The following is a 19,482-nucleotide window of genomic DNA, read 5'->3' on the forward strand; positions in this document are numbered from 1 at the left end:
CCTGTGTAACTCTTCTCTCATCCCCTTACACAGAAAAGTCAGCTTATAGTGCAGTCAGTTCTGTGCCAGCATTATCTTCCAGGTGCACTAACTGTTCAGTAGTGGAACACATACATGAGACTAGTCTGGAGCTCATGAATTTAATACAACTATCTTTTTTAAAGCAAACACTGCAAAGAGGTCACTGCAAAGCCTAAATGGCTTCCAAGTTGCAAGTATTGCCTCACATACTTTATTTTGCTGAGGCCCCTTCTATAGAAGACATGAACTGAATGCTGTGACTTGTTTTCCTTTGGTAAAACTACTTCATTCTTATGAAATCCAAGGAGCTGAAAGATAAATAGCAATACTTACATCACAAAGCTCTGCCTATGTAAGCAGGTCTCCAGTGGAAGTCTCTTGATGGAGATGAAAGACTGAAGGAGACTTCTGCAGCCTCGTTCCTAGCACAAAAACACTCAGAGAGGCTCACTGTTTGAGTAAGGCAGATCTATTTCAGCACCATAACATTTTATTAAACTACACTATCAAAATCACATTGATGGCAGGGAGAATGTTGCTATCAGTGCATATTTTGTGTACTAAGACAGGAGTCAGAGCCTGCAGCACTTGCTGAGGAAAAGGATGTTGAAACAGAATGCTTCATAGCCAAAGAGATGGTAGAAAAACTCTTCTACAAAAAGGAGGGCAGTTAGGGGCGAGCTGAAAGACCTAAGGGCAACGCTTCAAGTCAAATCAGTCAGGGGAGCTATCTTTTAAAGAGTTTACCTGTTACTGGTGTTTGTTAGCTTCCTCTGAGATACGAAGATGGTGACAAACAGCAGTTTCCAAAGAGCATCCCCTGTCCCTGCAACTGGCTGCTTGCAAACCCACACAAATATTGTGTACTGCTCCTTCACTTGTGAACTGTGATGCACACGCTTGAATACAACAGCTCAAAGTAGACTACAGTTATAAAAACCTGCTTTGTCTCCTAGAACACACAATAAAAATTAGCAGAAATACATACTATACAGAAGTTAAAAAAAAAAAGTTGTTTCAAACAAATATTAGAGTACACCAGGTTGAAGTTAAAAAGTCTTACTTCTAACACCTATACAGCTATTTCTAGTCTCCCCCTGCCACTGTTGTGAAACGTGCCCTAGCAGCTGCTGAAAGCTGCTGTGTGGCCCAAGCAGGACACCTGGCAGCCTTGTTATGGCAAGCATCCTGAGGAGCAGGTCCTAAGAAGTTGTTTTTTGTGACAGGCCTTCCGAAGGGCTGCAATTAGAGGTTACTATGAAATAAGGCTCTTTTCGGTCCTCGTATGAAGACTCATTTCAGCAATGTGTTTGGAGCACAGTACTGCTCAGAGGACAGGCTTGTGCCAGAGTGCTGGAAGGCAAGGATAGTTTGCATTCAAGAGGAGAGGAGCTCTATATACACCAGTCCCAATGCCATGGGTCTCTCAAATAGAATATTGTTTTAAAATAACGTTCTCAAGCCCAGCCAGCTGGGGTTCTGCTTCACAGAGGTGTTTGGCAGTGCATCGGCGTTTTGGGTTGTGTCAGTAACACCCTTCCTTCCAGGAATCGTCCACAGTGCTTGGCGTGGTTTTTGCTGATTGAAGAAATCTGGTTTGGGAGACAAAGAATCACTCACAGCTACAAGAAACAACGTTTCCATTGATTGCACAGGAATGTGTTTGAGGCTTCAGCTTGCACTGGGCTTTTGCAGCAGCTGCCTTAGGACAACATCAGCACCTGCCCGCCTCAGGTAAAATGCAGCAGCCTCTCCCCCCAGATCTGCAGCTACTTCAGCAATGACATATTTAACCTGCTGTGCTACATTATGAACACTATTGTGAGTCTTTTCTCATGCCAGAGTCAGAATAAATACATTTTTCTGGCAAGAGTGGCTAAATACATGAAATAGCATCAGGCTGTATGCAGAGTACTGCTACAAGTTAAGCACTTACTGTGTTTTGTTTTAAAGTAGATACAATATGGGTTAACTTAAGGCTACAAAGGATATCTACACATCAGAAAGTCACAATGCAATATTGCTTATCAATCTGAATCATAGATCACCAAGGTTGGAAAAGACCTACAAGATCATCCAGCCCAACCATCTGATGTAGAATCAGCTTAATTTCCCATTAAAAGTTTACATTAAAACTGCACTGCAAATAGCTGTAAAAAGAAAAAGTAGCTTTTGGCAATTTGGTAGGGGATTTGCCATACGTGGGAGTACAGCAGATGGCTGGGGATGATGGAATAAGAGAACACTTAGCTCTAATGGCACAAAGCACTCCGTGCATATAGTTGGTACAACCATTTTAAAGGCTGCTTTATTCCTTAAAGGGTTTATGCTCTGACTAAGGAGCAGTTGCTTTAGACTATCTACAGACCTCAGATATCCACTGTTTAGTTTTATGATTGGATACTTAAATATTTAAAGAGTTAGGAATAATTGTTCAAAACAATCCAATTGCATCATACTGAGTTAAAATACAGCCTCTCAATCAGTTCCTTGTGCAACAAGGACACAAATTACGGGTCAGGGATACTTTGGGTTCTGCTTTCAAGCTTTTGAAAAGGGTATGAAGTTATTTTAATGACACAGGACAAATAACCAGGGTTTGTCCTAAGTATATGTCTATTATACCTACTTTTCAGATTCTTCTACAAACTCACTGGGCCTTGGAAACTGTCCTAGCTAAAGATGGAGGCAAAGTCAGTCATTCAGGAAGATTATGATATTCCCAGTAAAGAGAGTTCATTTTGGGAAGTATTTTGGGAAGACGCTTTCCTTCCTAAAGCCAGAGGTATGCACCAAATAAAAACATGCCATAATGTTCATCTCTTGCACAAATAAAGTTGAGCCCACAATTCAACCATTTCCCAATCAAATGGCTTAGGAGATATAATTAGTAGCTCTGCCTCAACTCTATGCTTATGGCTCTCTTAAAAGAAATCCAAAATGAGTACTGCTCTATTAAAAAGTTTCTAATCTGCACAATAAAGGCAGGGATTGAAGCCTGCAAGGCTTGAAGTCTTACCTCTTGGACGGCGGCGTCAGCTTGCTCTTGGGCACTGAAGTTCCTCCAACAGATGTGCGTGCTTTCAGGGGTGCATTTTTTGCCACAGTGACCAAGCTTCTAGAAGTGGAACTGCCACTGGAAGGGCCTGTGCTAAGGGAAGATGCCTGTGGCTTTCGAACTCCGCTGACAGGAGCTGTGTAACTGCAAGCTTTCACCGGCTGCCTGGGTGTTAATAGAGAGTTTGTGCATGACCCAGCTTTCATTGGTTGTCGCACTGTTAGGGGAGACTGGCCAGCACTGGAGGAATACCTGAGCTTACTGGGAGCCAGACCTAGAAACAGAATGAGAAATAACAGCTCAGTATTTTAAGAACACAGCAGGGTACCGGGCCTCTTAAGGGCCTCCGTGTTTGTCAGGAAGTTTTAAACAGAAAAAGAAAAAACCAAACGATATCCACTACAGCAGTGTGTAGAAGTGCTGCACTGACTTGCTGATGGTTGCTGAATTCTTGAAAGTCGACTGCTGGGCACCTGCAGATCCGACTCCAAGCTGCGACTGCTTCTCACAGACTCCAAAGCTCGAAGGCTCGTCCTGGCCAGGTTGGGCATGCTGTGGCGCATCTCCTCTGAAATCAAGAGCAAGTTCACCATTGGCTGCTTCTGGTAGCAACCAAGATGTGTAACAGTATGGACTACTCCTAGAAAAATCCATGCACTTAAGGTAGACAGGTGTGTAATTAATTCCAATCGACTATTCCCAATAAACAGCAGTTCTTGAAATGAACACTTCAAAAGCAGTGTGCCCAGGTGGCCAAGAAGGCCAATGGCATCCTGGCTTGTATCAGGAATGGAGTGGTGAACAGGTCTAGGGAAGCAATCCTGCCCCTGTACTTGGCACTGGTGAGGCCTCACCTCAAGCACTATGCTCAGTTCTGGGCACCTCAATACAGAAAGGACACAGGGAGGCTGGAGCAGGTCCAAGGAAGGGCAACAAGGCTTGTGAAGGGCTTGGAAAATATGCAATATGAGGAGAGACTGAAAGAACTGGGGTTGTTTAGTCTGGGGAAGAGGAGGCTGAGGGGGAGACACTGTTGCTCTCTTCCAATATCTGAAAGGTGCTTACAGGGAGAGTGAGGTTGGTCCCTTCTCACTGGTGACAGGTGGCAGGACTAGGGGAAATGGCCTCAAGTTGCACCAGGGTAAGTTTAGGTTGGATATCAGGAAACTTCTTTGCAGAAAGGGTTGTTAAGCACTGGAATAGGCTGCCCAGGGAGGTGGTTGAGTCACCATCCCTGGATATGTTCAAAATCCATCTGGATGTGGTGCTCAGGGACACGATTTAACAGCAGATTGTTAGTTAGAGTAATTGGTCATGGTTAGACTCGATGATCTTTAAGGTTTTTTCCAACCTGAGTGATTCTATGATTCTATCATCAGGCTCTTCAAGATTGTTTTTCCCTTCCATTAACATAACTGTGCCATTAAAATACAGAAAACTAGTATGACTAGTGGCCCTGGCAGGAAAAAAACGATTCCAAATAGTTCTGTTATCCAAGCAAAACAGACACACGTTTTAATTACCCAATGTCAAAAGCTCACGACCGGCTCACCTTCACTGCTGCCATACTTCAGCCGGTCCTGCATCGGGCTTTGCACAGATCTCCGCGGGGGACGGATACGAGAGGCGGAGGCCCTGCTATAGTCTGCACTGGAAGAAGGGGACTGACATCTGGGGGAGCTGAGCGGAGACGGTGAGTATCTGTGAGCACTGCGGTACGACAGGGAACAGTCGTAATCGTCCTCGTCCTCCAGGCTGTAGGTGTCGAACTCCTGGTCGCTGTAGGTACCCCTGCGCAGGGAGTGCAGGGAGGCGCTGGAGCTGCGGCGCGATACGGACGCTGAGCTGGAGGCGCAGTCCTGGCGGAGACCTGCAGGGGGGTGGTAATGCAGCTCCACGTCATCCCACCTCACAGCAAAATCTCCCCACCTGCGTGCAGCGCTACGTCAGAAGCCACGATTCTGCTCATCTCACTTCGGAAGGAGGCCTGGGCTGATTTAACTATCTTAGCAAAGATGTTCTCAGCATATTGGATCTCTAAGCTGGAATAGCGTCACCTATATCAGTACTGTGTTGTCAGAGCGAAGGGTTAATATTCAAAATGACCCAAATTACTCCTTGTGTCACATACACGAGTAGCAACACTTCCAGAGTGCGCATTACTATACAAGCTGTTAGGTAAAATACATACATGAGTCTAATTTACAGCATGAATATTTTAGTGCAATTAATGTGCACCCACCTGCATTGCAACAGGTTGAAGCACAGATCTGAACTTTCGCCTTGCAAGCAAATAAATACCTGCTTCTCATTGTCTGCCTCTGCCTGGCTTCCTTGTAGCTCCTCACCCAACTGGTGCCCTTATAGAAGCTTTCCTGCCTACCCAAACACAACCACTTCTTACCAGTAACACACTTAGCAAACTGGTTGAAGGGACTTTTAAAAAAAAATGAGCCAGTTCACATTCTGAAAAACTTCTTTTCTCTCTACAAAAAGCGCTCATTGGAAGGAAAACAGAACTTCATTCTTATTTCTTGTGAATCTAATGATGAATTTGCAGAGGCCAACAGATCCAACTGCTTTGTTCCACCTCAATCTTCAATTAGGACCTTATTCAAATCCCACTGAGGTCAACAGAAATTCCAACCAATGATTTAATGGGCCCTGAAATCCCCCCACGCTGCAACACAGATGCTTTATGCCTGGTTGAGTTTGCAGAGCCATCTCTGAGCATTTTAATTTAAATTGTAATTTCAGCTCTTTCAGTTTTAGTACTTCCAAACTCTGGGTTTGACTCAACACAGCAGCAAACACAGCTTGTAACGTTGAGCGCTCCAGCCAGCTTCCAATGTGATTTCAGACTGCAGTCAGGCAACTTCGCTCCAAAAAGAAATAAACTTACAAGGGAAACACTTAGCTGGGTTATTTTTTCAGTTGGAACACTTCCCCAAACCTACACACGCTGCAGCTGCACGGCTGCTCCTGTTGGCTAAGCAAGGTAACAGCAACCAGACCAGTAACTGCAGGCAGCTGCTGCCACTGCCCTGAAACACTCACAAAACACCACCTGTATTTGAGAGGCAGCTGGGATAGAACAGTTTGAAGGCAGAAGGCTGCTGGTATGTTTAACACAGTGGGGGCTTTGGATAATATCTTCATGACCATCCTCTGCTCTAGGAGGTTTAATCTTGAGAATGCTGCACCACTGCTAAGTTCTAAGTGGAAATTTGTGGCTGTGGACTTTTGAAAGGAAGCCCTAGCAAAACACAAACATTCCAAATGATCTATTAAACCCTTTTGTTGTGGGGGGAAGAGAAGAACAGCTGAAATGCACCTACTTTTCTCTACAATTCTAAGACTGTACCACAAAGGAAATGGCTGTCACGTACTTTCTTCCTGAAGGCGTGCCATAACCTGGACATCAGTCAAGTCCTGCAGCTTATATCCCATGGAGATGGAGTCATCAGATGTGCTCAGCTCGCTGTCCACAGATGACTGTGAGCTCAGTGCAGAATGCATGCTTAAGTAACCTGTAAGAGGGAAAAGGAAGAACAGAAGAAGCATTCAGGCATCCGCATACAAAACAAGGTTGAGCAGAAGAGCATTTATCCCTGTACTAACAACCAGTGCAGTTACAAAACTGAGGTCTGATGGAAATAATGAAGAAGTTAGCAGTGACATGAGAATACCCTGCTCAGCTTTTTAACCTGCAGTTCTAAGGAGGCAGATGGTCATTGGGTAGGGAGAAATTTGCCACCTTCTGGACAGAAGGCAACATAGATGTTACTGCTAAGTCTGAGCTTACAAATAGTTTTTCTAAGGTCAGTATTCATTCTTTCTGCCTGTTTTGAGAAAGGGACACCTGCTGATCTAGATATTAAGCAGAAGTTGCAGGATGTGTCTGCCAGGGTGTCAGCTGGCAACCGAAGGACAAAAGGGATCCAAGAGGCTTTCACACTGCGGTACCTCAAAAATCAGTCCCACACATTGCTTCTGTAAAGCACAGTTTATGCAGGGTTACCTCTTCCTCATCCTTGAGGTTTATCTGTTTCCTTCCTCTAATCATTAACTACGCTCTCACAGTGCAAGACAGAACAGGCGACGAAACCTTTACAAAAACCAAACTGGAAGGATCTTTCTCCCAGTGAAGTTTTCCATACGTCAGGCACGAGAAAGAGGAACAGATAATTTTCCTTCAGAACAACGATGTAAAAAACCATCATCATGTGCAGAATGCTACCTGCTAGCACTCCAGTTTGAAGATGCTCACAGATGCAGAAGCAGAAAAGTAACTGTGGCATAAGGGCTGTGTGTGCATGGCACAATACGTGATGCCCTCCAAAGCAAGGCACTCCAGCACTGAGACTGAACTTACTACTGAGGGTTGCACCTGTGGGATGCAGTATAATGAAGAACTTCAGGTGCTGCAGAAATACTTCACTCTGATTAAAAGAGGAAGGCCGATGCTCTGATGCAAGGAACAGCTAACGACAGAGCTCTGAGTGCTGAGCATCAGTTCAAAGCCAGGAGAAGGATAACAGACTCAACTTGTATCAGTTCCATACCACTGCTTTGCATGGTACAGCTTGGAACAGTTGGCAGAGTTCAAATTTAGGCGCTGATATTATTTGGAAACGCTCGGTGGCAACAGAAGCGCAGAAAAATCACCTCCAGTAAGAAAGAAGATGGGGAAGAAGAAATTAAGAACAATTTTATAGACTGTAAGAATCATTCATCAACTGCCTTTCAAGTGTTTCATTCTGCTGACAAAACAACATTAGTAAAAAAAAAATAAATGAGTGAGAGATGTGGGGTTAAGGCAGAATGTGACAGGAGGAACTTTGAGTGCCCACCAGAACAGCTCCCTATGGCAAAAGCAGGAGCAATACCGGGCCAACACTGAGCTCTTTGAAAGTGGAGTACACACACTGCGTGTACAAAAACTGCCAGGAAAAAAAATCCAAGTTTCCTGATACCAACCAACCTCACAAGAAAGACAAGTGAACCTTTCTTTTAGTACAGATAAAAGAAATTGATTTAGAGCTTTTTCCCCACAGATTTCAACTTGTGAACATAACCAGGTGCAAGTGCATCCTTCTGTTTACAAAACAGAGGCCAACGTTCATTTCTATTTACAGCAGATCTCCTGCAGCTGGGAAAACACATCTGCAAGGCATTGCGTTGTTTCAAAAAAGGTTTGTTCAACATCAAGTTTCAAGCCTGAATCTGTTAACATGCTTTGTTTTTAAACATGCAAATTAGGATATAGTGATCCCACAAAGGGAAAGAGAAGAAAAAACAAGGAAGATTCTTTTGATAAGGAGCCAACAGGCAAAGCTTTTGGACTTAAACAGACCGTGAACTGCATCAGGATAAATGACGCTCCTTGACAGAGCCTACATGGACCCTTCAGGCAGCAGCTTACAAGCAAATGCAGCCTAGAGGCCAAGGCATTGAGGAGAAGCTTTGTTATTATAGCCAATGCAGCCTTTCAACAGGAATTTTGTTGGAGTTGCCTCTGAGTTAGGAAATCCTACCCCAAACACAACTAAGTCTGATGGAGAGCTTTTGCTGTTTGCCTTTAGTTGTTCACTCACCCCATATGAAGACTTGCCCTGGAAGCTGTGCCTTCTCTAACAAAGCACAAGGCTTCTTTTTTTGTCGCCCACATTAACCAATATTTTCAAAAGAAGCTTCGTAAGCTTTAGAAAATAAAACACACACACACAAACCCAACCAGAATCCAAGTTACTTTATATAACTATTACCTACATACCATAACATTATTCAAGACCAAAGTGGGTCAGTTTAAAAATATATTAAACGCTCTAAAAACAAAACCACAATATAGCTACAAGACATTTAGCATGCAAGGAGGTTTTCTCCCACATAATAGATGAAATCTGGGTAAGAAAGCAAATTAAAGTGAGAAAACCCCATGGGTGGACTTACAGCTCTTGACAGTTTTTCCCTGTGTCCATTAGTAACACTCCTTGCATTTTAAACACCACAGGTTGCACTGCTCTACTGTCATGCCATACCTGAGCTGCCACAGGTTAGTAGTGCTTTGTTAGTCGATTTGAGATGCCCAGGAGAGTTTAGTGCATTGCTACAGGAGCCTGTCTCTGTATTCAAATTATGTGCACTTGGTGAGGCCAGAGGACTGCAATACAGGTTTTTCCATCTACTGGCTAGAAGGAAAAATACAGAAAAGCCACAAAGGTTATCAAATTGTGTTTCAAAACAAACAGTAAAAGATAAAGAAAGGCATAAGGTCAAACAAGATTATTAAATGTCGTAGAAGACGGGCTTGGACTGAGGCTTCCTGCTGGCAGCAGGCAGAAGGCACAGGCAGCATCACAGCAGCCCTTCCCTTGGCCTCCTCTCCCCTCTGCTTTGTTCTGACACATTTGAAGAACTCCAGGAATAACTTCTGACAAACTCTGCTTTGAAGATGTTCCACGTTCCTGCAAGTTTCAGTGCTGGTCTTCGAAGGCGGCTGTTTTCATAAACACCCATCACTGTTACACCTTCCTTTTAAAGAGCATCACTGAGCTTTATGTTTTATTTTGAATTCCTAACGATAGAATCAAAAACATCAAACCATAAAAGACAGTGACTTTAGATTAAAAGGAGAGCAAATGAGTGTGAAAAACAGCCATTCTGAAACATTCATTCAGTGCAGACACTTGCATGCGAGTTACAGAAACACTCCCAAAGGCAGGCAGCAGAGCTGGGCACGTCCATGCTCACTGAATGTGGAAATGTGCAGCTGCAACACTCAGGTAATGATTCTCTATGTGATCTGCACGTTTCCAATTGCCCACCACACCCTCGCAATGAGGAGAACAGTAGCAAGGAAAATCAATGAGGGTTCACTATATGAGCAGCTGTAGGTTCCCCTCTGCTAACAAATATTAACTGTTTTAGTTAAAAAGGAGAGGGTCTGCCAATAAAGCCCAACACATTTCAGTGAGGAAGCAAAGAGTTAATCAAATGAGCCCTCATTTAAATTGTTAAGTGCAGATGTCTTATAGAAGCAAATGAAGTTTGAGAACAAACAGTGGTCAGTTATCTTAAATCAGGAATTTCAAGGCTAAGCAGCTGCCTGTACAGGAAAGCTGTATGGTAGAGAAAGATGTACAACGCAGAGATGTGTTATTTGTTCTCTTTAGCCCCATCAGTGCCTTGGTTATCTGTGATTCAGCTCAGTGCAACTTTAAATTCAAACCAGGAGCATATGTGAAAAGACAAAGGTGGGATTACCCACCAGATGTTTTCCAGGTGATGTACTACAGACACGTGAATGAAACAACCTCCTCCCCTGTGTAATGGGGTAAACTATGCATCCATTCCAAGAGCTTTTACAGAGAACATGGGATTGAGCCTTCTGTGCTCTGGGAAACATCTGTGCACCCCATTTTAGGGGATGGTAAAACTGGAGGAAAGAATGTGCCCAACTCACACCATTTCTTCAAGTTACAGATTTTAATACTTCTTTATCATAAGTTCTTAGCATCAGACAACTATTTTACCCAGGTAATAACGTAAGAGAAAGCAAAAGTGATCAGCACTGGAAACACTCAGCCATACTAGAACTTTTTACATAGAAAAGAAAGCTTTAATGATAGATTTAATATAATCACCCCAAAACCACACTTTTTCCTACAAGTTTTTATATTCAAGGTCTCTAAGTATCAATGGGCCTCAGTTAGGAGTTTGAAAACTGAAATGTCTTTCAGTGGTTTTAGGGTTTGTACATAAAAAGAAGCACGGAGGCAAGACACAAGAGCGAGGCTGTGCAGTCTATCACTTGTAATCAACACGGCACTGTTTACAGAACAAACTCTTACCTTCACCAGCTGATAGGGTGTCACGCAGTGCTGTACAAACACACAGCAAGAGCACAACAACCCAGCGTGCCGCCTCCACAGATATCCTGCAGTGAGGTGACCGCAGACTTCGCGTCTCTTATTTTATTGCTCCTCAAGGATAGAAAGCAGGCAGGTGGAAATGAAAGCTGCAATGCTCATGGTTTACATACCTTGGTCCAGCCTGCTGATGAGAGTCCGGCAGGCGGTTTCTGTCTCAGGGCAGGGATTGTCCAGCACCTGCCGGCACCACAGCAAAGGCGAGCCTGTCTTCTGATGGACAACAGATTTCCTCGGGGACACATACAGCCTTTGGGAGGACAGGAACAACGCTCGTTAATTAACTCACACACCAACCTCAGGAGAAGCACTTACAGAAGCGACAGAAAAGTTATCCCAACTAAGAGGGAAAAGATTAAATTGCAAACTGTGACCCGGAAAGCAAATTGATCGGCATGGCTGCTGAACTCTAATTTAGAGACTGCTTCACAGAGAAATACGTGCACAGCTGCCAAAAGGCAAGGTTCAAGCCTAGCATGCTAAACTACTGCTGAAACTAAGTTGTTGAGCACCCATTTCCATTTGGCTTGCTGGCCATCATCTGTCACCCCTTCCTTCAGCTCTCCCACCCAAAAAACATGTGTGAATGAGATGACAAAAGCTGGTAAGGGTGAGGAGCTAATTCCATCTTCTTCATCTTCTTTTAGCAGCCTAACTGCTTTTAATGGTTTGTTTGTTTAAACACACATGCACACAAAAAAGGCACAGCTCTGTACTGGGAAAAACCATTTAATTAAAAGCTTTAGAGACCTTTGAGTAATTAGAAAGTAGAACTTGGAGTATACCAACTTTTCTTTTGTAGGCTAAGCTTCTGACAGCTGTAATGTACCTAGCATCATTTTGCACATACAAACAGGATGAGCCTTATGTATAACCAGATTTAATCAGCTTACGGTCTTGGATGACTTACAGCTGATAACCTGTAAAGCAGCACCTGAACCATTTCGGAAGCACACAACTTCTCTCCCGAAATGCCATGAGGTGAGCTCCCTGCACGCCTGCACACACACTGACTTCACCATCAGAGTGCCACCCAAATAGCCCTAATTCAGTCTGTGCAGCCACGGCTCACCCAGGAGTTTGTCTGTACCAAACTTTACATAAAACCACATACAAAATAAAAACAACTCCAAAAGCTACTTTGCCATCGACAAAGGAAATGCTGAGAAACGTCAACACAAAGATTCCTGTATGTACAGCACTGTCTTTTATGACAGACCTCAAAAGCAGATCTTGCTGTCTGTGTACCAAGCAGGCATTACAACTGCTCTGACTGAATAAAAGAGAAAGAAGAGCTCTCTCCCTGGGTTTATTTCACAGTTCAGACTGAAAAAGCAGCATAAAAAGAGGCCAGCAGCCTCCTTAGGGCAGGGCAGGTCACACTGCTCCCTGCTTATTTTAGATTATGGGAGACAACCTTGCTCCACTTTGGGAAGTCCTCACGCTGCTCCGCTCCTCCTCAGAGGTTCCTCGTCGTGATGCTTCTCCCCAGGAGCACAGCAGCTGAGAATGATGGCACTGGAGCAGAGCAGAGCAGCCCATCCTGCAGGCAGCCAAGGGCTCATTCCTCAGCTGACAGCTCTATTGGCCACAGATGGTCTCACTTATAAATTAACTAAACTCAATTAAGTAAGGACAACTCCATTTTTCAGAGCACTGCCAGGCAATTTATAGATGTCTTCTGAGGAATCCTGGCTTGATTTCAGTATCAGTTTTGCTCTTTTCCTTTTTAGCAGCTCTGGGAAGGCCATAAGTTGCAAAGCCCAACACAAAACTCAGAAAGGGACACTGAGCAAATAGGCACAGTTTGATATATCAGGATTTGCTGTGTAATTCATCAAATATCAATGAGATTTTCTGTGCCTATAAAGAAATCCTTGGGCAATGCATGCTTAGTTCCTCCTCATTACTGCCCACGTTTTCCTGTTCCATATGAAGTATGCTGTGAAGTGCACCTTTGGTAAGGGGAAGGCACTTAGTTGTGCAGCCAGCACAGTGTGAGATTCTGCACAATTCACAATATGCAATATTTGCACATGCTAGCTCACTAAAAGGAGAAAATCCTCCAGAGATTTTTCTCCTGGGGTTTGCTTTGCAGGAGGATGGATGAAGCTAATAACCACTCTCAGCTGATTTTGAATGTACCACCTTAAAGAACAGCCTCAAGAATCTCAGAAATACCATTATGGCAACCTTCTGAAATTGCACACTTTGCTATGAAAGCTTCCTCACACTTTGGCAACACATCAGTTCAATTACAAGAAGGCAAGCCAGCAGTGATTGCACATTAAGGTCAGAGCCATACAGAGCATTTACACCAGTCCAAATGCAGACTGCAAGATGAGAATTAAGACTGCAGAAAGAGCTGTGACCAATTGATTTCCAAGTTAAATCAGAAACAAAATGAATCTCAGTTGTTACAACACACCTGGTTTATTACACATCACCTGCAGCAGCACCAGCTGTAGCTGTTCCAAATATGCTACACACGATAGCCATCTGGGATGCAAGGAGAACCTGAGGTAGCTAAATACATTCAGAACAATGGAGATATCAGTGCACCTTCTAGGGTACACCTAAATTTCTCTATATCACGTGTAATTCAAGGCACTCACGTTCTGCTCCTTTCCATGACAGCCTTTGGAGATTCAGACCTAGCACTGTGCTTCTACTGTTCCAGCACCAACCCTAACACTGCTGCCGAACAGAAATGCCAATAACAGCAGTGAAAAAACACTGTCCAGGTGTTGAGAGAAGAGAAACAGGAAAGGAAAGGAGAAAAGTCCTCGCACAAAACAGCTCAATTCGCAGTGTGAGCTTTCATTCCCAAAAAACAGCATCTGCAGAGAGAAACTAACACTGCGTAGCGAATCCCAGAAGAGGCACTGCTTCTTTGTGTCTGTCTGGTGAGTATCTGCTGGTCAAAACACCGAAAATCGAGGCACCAAGGCAAAGCAGCTCTGAACGCTGTGTTAGCTTAATGTCCTGACGTGAGTCTGCAAGGCAGCGCGGGATGCTGTGAGCACTGCACTACAGCACCGCCACGGCACCGAGCAGCTCCTGCAGCTCTCATGCAGCACATCTGTCCTTGTGCCGTGGCAGTGCATGAGAGCAGACAGCACAGCCGCCATCAGAACGGCTTCCTGCAGCTAAGCAAAGGCACATCGCGTTGTTAAAACAAGCCAGGCAAGGGGAAATGTTTCTAAGTCATCAACGTGTTAATGCAATAGAGGCAACTGATACAGCTAAAAGTACCCCAGCAGCTTTTCTCAAGTCTGAAAAGCTTGCAAGTTCCTGCTGCTAACTCACGCACTTTTTGGCAAAGAAGGATCACAGAACTACTGCACGGCCTCTGGAACGTACTGAGCGACTGTAGTTCTCCCCCAGCCCTGTCCCCAGGGCACTGAGTTGGTGCAACACCTGAACTCTGCACGGGAATCACACCTCCATTGGAGGGAACGTCTCCCAGAGCTCTCCCATGGCTCTGTGATGTGAAAGCAGCTGACAACAACACCCCCACTCAAACAGGAGACAGCACGGAGCGAAAGGCACAGCCCGTTTTCAGCTGAAATTCAGGATCTGGGGAATGAAAACCCTGCGAGGCGCAGACATAACAGCCACACAGGGGTTCCCAGAAGAACATGCTAGGAAGACTGCCCAAAGGCCCATCTTACACTTGTTCTTCATCCTGATGGCTGAATGAATGGATGCATGGAGGAGGCGTTGCTACTCATTCCAGCAATGGAAAAACATGGGTCAAAAGGGGCAGGGGTAGAAATAGCCCAATCCAGAAAGCAGAAAGAGTGAAGTTGTTCAAGATGTTCAAGACCTGCCTGGATGCCTACCTGTGCTACCTGGTGTAGGGAACCTGCTTAGGCAGGGGGGTTGGACTCGATGATCTCTGGAGGTCCCTTCCAACCCCTACAATTCTGTGATTCTGTGAAGTCTGACCTCTTCAATACTTCTACCATTTGTTTCTCCCTTTTGTGCAAAGTCACACTCACAGGAATGCTTTGTGTTTCAGGGGTGGCTGGAATCCGAATTATCCTACTGCAATTCCAATCACATTGGAAAAGCGAGGGACCATTTGCAAAGCACAGAACAGGCAGCATGGGAACACATAACAAAATGCCCAACACAAACCATGGCGTGAAGAACAACGAGCTCCGTTCACAGACAAAACACAACGCAGCCGTTACGCACGGAGAGCCGGCAGGGATGAAAACAAGGCAGAATTTGCCTGCCTATCTGGTAGCTCCCCTCTGCCCTCCCACAGCTGGGGAGCTGACGTGCAGAATGAGGAGCGGGCTGGAAACCAATACGGGGCAGGGCCCAACGCAGCCAGCAGCACACGATGCCCACGGCTGCTGGATTGGCTTCGGGGAGATTTACAATTTTGAACAGCTATTTGAGAAAGCGACCTGAGGAAACAAGTCAAGGGACAGAGACCCAGCAGTACTGAGTTACAGTCACGGTGTGCAGCGCCCTACCTCATGTTTCACCCGTCCCACCCGTCTGTATGTTACACAAGGCCAGCCCTGCCGATGCCCTGCTGTTATGGGAAGGTGGGGCGGCCAGAAGGACAGTGCTGGTACAGCTGTGGTAGGGAAGGGAGAATGCAAAGCCACCGTCAGCTTCCCAGATACTGCCCAAAGTCAGAAATACCCACGTATACACGATGCGCTTCAATCGCAGCTGCAGCTTCTTTCCTCACGTATAATATTTTAATTGACTGCCAAAATAACAATACAGTAAGCTGCTCACTCTGACTAATGCACTGCCTGACATGTCTGGTTATTGCTGCTGTCCAGGCTGTGCAAAATCCCACCAATCAGCAAAGCCACCTTATTAAAGTTGCTCCTAAATCCGTAAAGCATTTGGGGTTTTCTCTTTAAATAAAAAAAGCCCACAGACCCACCGCTATCTGGCTCCTGCTGACAGGACCCTGTGCGGATCTGCCAGTGCACGAGATGTTCATAAGAGGAGAATGTGAGATATTCAGCAATAAGCACAGACCTTCACTACTGACTTTATATACACTAGCTCCCACTTTCACACTCGATAGAGAAGAACATAAGCCACCAACTCAAGAAAAGATCAACCAACTCAATGGCTGCACTGCCCAGCATTTGCTGCCTGGACAGATCTCCAGCTGTGCCTGCTTTCTTTGTCAAGACAACCGAGTTCTGACCGCCCAGGAGAAAAACCACATTCATCGATTTAGAAGAGCACTTCTAACTTAACACATTCCTTTCCAAAACTGATGCTGAAAATAAGTCTTCCCTCATCATGACATCAGAAAAATGCTTTCGCCTGGTTTTGAGTAAAATTTGCAATTCAGATTTGAGCTGACATCATTAAGTTACCGAGCTCTATTCCATCTACAAACAAAAGATTATCCTCAAAAGAGCTAACAAATTTTTTTAGCAACCAATGAGGAATGCTGTCTTCATTGCCAGATTCACCTCCAGCTGAATAAGCTGGAGACACAATTTGCAGATCCCTGAGGCTATCCTAACAAACTCTTAATTTTCAGAACTCTGGGTAAATCCTTACACCGCAGCTTCTGCACAAGAAGGAATTACTCTCAAACTTCAGCTAGCTTTGGCAGGGCACTGGAAATTCATCTGCTGGTTTATCAAACAGGCTCTAACCGAGGCAGCTGGCAGAGTCCCACAGAGTGAGGGCAGTTAAGGATTACATCATTGATCTGTTTCAGAAGACGTCTGTGAACAAAAGAAACCAGCTAACTGCAAAGAAACCAGGTTCAGGAAATGGAAGCGTATTGTCATCTTAGATTCTACCAAAAGGCAGCTTCCCAGCGTTCTGAGCTGGCTGTATTACCAAATCCTTATTTAAATACAGCATCTGATGCTTATGCATAAAAAGATTAAAAATTCACTGCGTTATCCATAAAGACATTAACAGGGAAAGGAATTTTTATACGCATGCTTCAGCAGCTTAAAGGGGAAAAGTTCAGCCTTATAGCTCAACACATTTAGGGGAAAAAACGTTCCGGAACAGTGGTCTTAAAATGAGAACAATCAATAATGAAGTTGCATTCTTGCTGCTGAAATCAAAGCGGTCTGTAGGAACCACATGATATCTTATAATAAAGATTGCATGTTTAACCATTGGAACTCACTGCGGCACTGCAAACCCTACCTATTACCAAAGTTTCAAAATACATACCAGCTATCTTCTTCTTCATTGCAGTTCTCAAGTTCCAGCACTTTCACTTCATCCAGAGCCATGTTATTCAAAAGGCTTTCTATATCTCCACATTTTTTGTTGGGATTTTGTTGGCTTGTTTTAACCGTGGGCTCAGTACCTGCAATGACCAGGTTCCCCATCAGCTCCGTGCTATTACTCCTATCCACACATGGCGAACACCTCACGTTATCATCAGTCTTCATCTCCACCTTACACATGTCAGACGACAGCTCCCCAGGGGCACTGAGGCAACCGTACTGTGTTTGGGCGCCTATGTCCTTTTTGAAGCAGTTGTTCTCCCCCTCCTCTTTTCGGATTTTGCTCAATTTGCTGTGCAGATCTGCCATGATTTGCAATTCTTGCTTCTCGGCCATCGCGTTGATGCTGTTGTTGATTTCCATCCCGTTGAGCCCAGAGTCGTGGTTATCCACGCCGGCGCGCATCTCGCTCTGCAGCGCTGTGCCAACCACACTCCTGCGACTCCTCGTCCTCAGGTGCTGGTTCTGGATCTCCAGCCTCCTCACCAGCTCCTGCAGCTTCCGCACCTCCTCCAGCTCCGGGCCCACCTCGCCGGGCACAGGCTCTGTGCCAGGGCCCATGGCGGAGCTCTGCGTCGGCCCTCGCCCCACGTCAGGCTCCAGAGCACGGTCCTGCTGTATGAGCGGGGCGCTCCCAGGAACCACCATCATCTGAGACACACCGCTTCGCTGCGAGACAGGAAAAACACGTCAAGCCTACAGAAACGTGCGCAGTATTGCAAAGAAATGTGACTTGAACACCAAAAAATGTCAACTTTCATAAGAATAAGCAAACTGAATTGAAAAACCTAGCAAAAAAGAACAAATGAACGCCTTTTAGGAGGAAGTTTTTCACATGGAGGGTGGTGACGCACTGGAACAAGTTCTCCAAGGAGGCTGTGGATGCCCTGTCCCTGGGGGGATTTAAGGCCAGGCTGGATGTGGCTCTGGGCAGCCTGGTCTGGTGGTTGGCATCCCTGCACATAGCAGGGGGTTGAAACTAGATGGTCATTGTGATCCCTTTCAACCCAGGCCATTCGATGACTCTATGATCCTAGAACATAACACCTTTAAACACACGCACTAATTATTTTATCCAGCTCGGATGTGTAAGTGCTCTGCTGCAAATCAGAGCAGATAAAAGGACGCCAATTTAATCACGCACAGCAGTTCAGCTTCCATCTGTTTACAAATGAAACACACGAGAAAAACACCGAACGAGCAAAGTCAGGAAGCACAATTAGCAAAGTACTGACGTCAGATAATGACAGCACGAAGCAAGCGGCAAAAACAGCCTTTGTTCGCTCCCAGGTTTCCCCTGCAGAAACACACACACACATACACACACGCGACGTTTGCAGACACAGCGGTGAGCCGACACAGAGCTGCTCCCAGCGATGCCTACGGACAGGAGCCGAACGGAGCTCAGCACCGCCGCTATTTTACCGGCACGTTCTGCCGCTGCAAGCCGAGACGGAGGCAACTGCTCTGATGCCAACACAGCAACAAAACCACGGGTAAGCAAATCGCAGCACGGATTGGGTATCCCGGTAAGTTTTACAGGGGGAAGCCATCTCTTCGATCGGCTGTGCCGGCCGGGGAGCGTGCCAGAGGCTCGGCTCAAGCTGCGGACGCGCTCGTGCTCCGCGGAAGCCACGAGGTGCCGCGTTCAGCTTCACGCACCGAGCGACTGAGTGAACAGCGATTTCCCCCTTCCCCGCCGATCCACGAGAGCCCTCGGTCTCGATACGTTTCCGAACCGACTCCTCCCCGAAAAGCCCCAGCTACCAGAGGAGCTCGCACGGAGCGAGTCCCGCACAGCCCGGACCGCAGGGCTGCACGGGCTGACACGCCGCTGCCACCGCAGCACGCGGCCCCGCGCCGCCCGGCTGACAAAGGGAGCGGCGGGAGACAAACCGGTCCGCGCCGAACGCCGTGACGGACCGACCGACCCTGCGGCGAAGCGCCGCTCAGCGGGACAGCCGGGCGCCGCCGGCGGGGGACCGAGGGGGCGCGGGGAACCGGCGCCGCGGGGAGGGGCCGCCGCGACAAGCCGGGGCGCGGGCCGGTCCTACCCAACCGAACGGAACCGGGCCCGGCCCGGCCGAGCCCGAGGCTCCGACGCCGCTCCCCTCCCGCCCCCTCGCACGTACCTGCGGGCCGCCGCCGCTCCTTCCTCCGGCGACGGACGGAGCCCCGCTGCCGGGCGGGAGAAGGGCGCCGCCGCCGCGCGCGCATTCGG

The 19,482-nt window shown here is 46.2% G+C and overlaps 1 protein-coding gene across 2 annotated transcripts; it reads right to left on the reverse strand.

Annotated features, from left to right (window-relative positions):
* Nucleotides 1-474: 474 nt before the first annotated feature.
* LOC122182989 (SLAIN motif-containing protein-like) lies at nt 475-19,451 on the reverse strand. Of its 2 annotated transcripts, none has more exons than XM_042876691.1 (9): nt 19,394-19,451; nt 17,203-17,930; nt 11,124-11,260; nt 9,121-9,270; nt 6,469-6,609; nt 4,632-4,949; nt 3,510-3,647; nt 3,041-3,353; nt 475-1,613 (listed from the first exon to the last, which is right to left on the reverse strand). In XM_042876691.1, the coding sequence occupies exons 2-9, from the start codon at nt 17,910-17,912 to the stop codon at nt 1,547-1,549; spliced, it is 1,974 nt and encodes a 657-aa protein (XP_042732625.1). In that variant the 5' UTR covers nt 17,913-17,930; nt 19,394-19,451; the 3' UTR covers nt 475-1,546. The 2 variants fall into 2 exon arrangements, with proteins under 2 accessions (XP_042732625.1, XP_042732626.1); XM_042876692.1 differs by lacking the exon at nt 19,394-19,451 and adding an exon at nt 18,924-18,941.
* Nucleotides 19,452-19,482: the final 31 nt, after the last annotated feature.

The sequence above is a fragment of the Lagopus leucura genome, unplaced genomic scaffold (assembly GCF_019238085.1).
Source record: "Lagopus leucura isolate 7727_CA_CO unplaced genomic scaffold, USGS_WTPT01 Super-Scaffold_100016, whole genome shotgun sequence".
Lineage (NCBI taxonomy): Eukaryota > Metazoa > Chordata > Aves > Galliformes > Phasianidae > Lagopus > Lagopus leucura.

What these genes read in the sequence shown, in the direction of transcription:
- LOC122182989 (XM_042876691.1), bottom strand. Translation starts at nt 17,912, where the DNA reads ATGATGGTGGTTCCTGGGAGCGCCCCGCTCATACAGCAGGACCGTGCT. An exon ending in GGCACGCCTTCAGGAAGAAA is followed by an intron (nt 4,950 to 6,468) that starts GTACGTGACAGC and finishes ACCCCCCTGCAG; the next exon opens with GTCTCCGCCAGGACTGCGCC. An exon ending in GAAGTATGGCAGCAGTGAAG is followed by an intron (nt 3,648 to 4,631) that starts GTGAGCCGGTCG and finishes TCTTGATTTCAG; the next exon opens with AGGAGATGCGCCACAGCATG.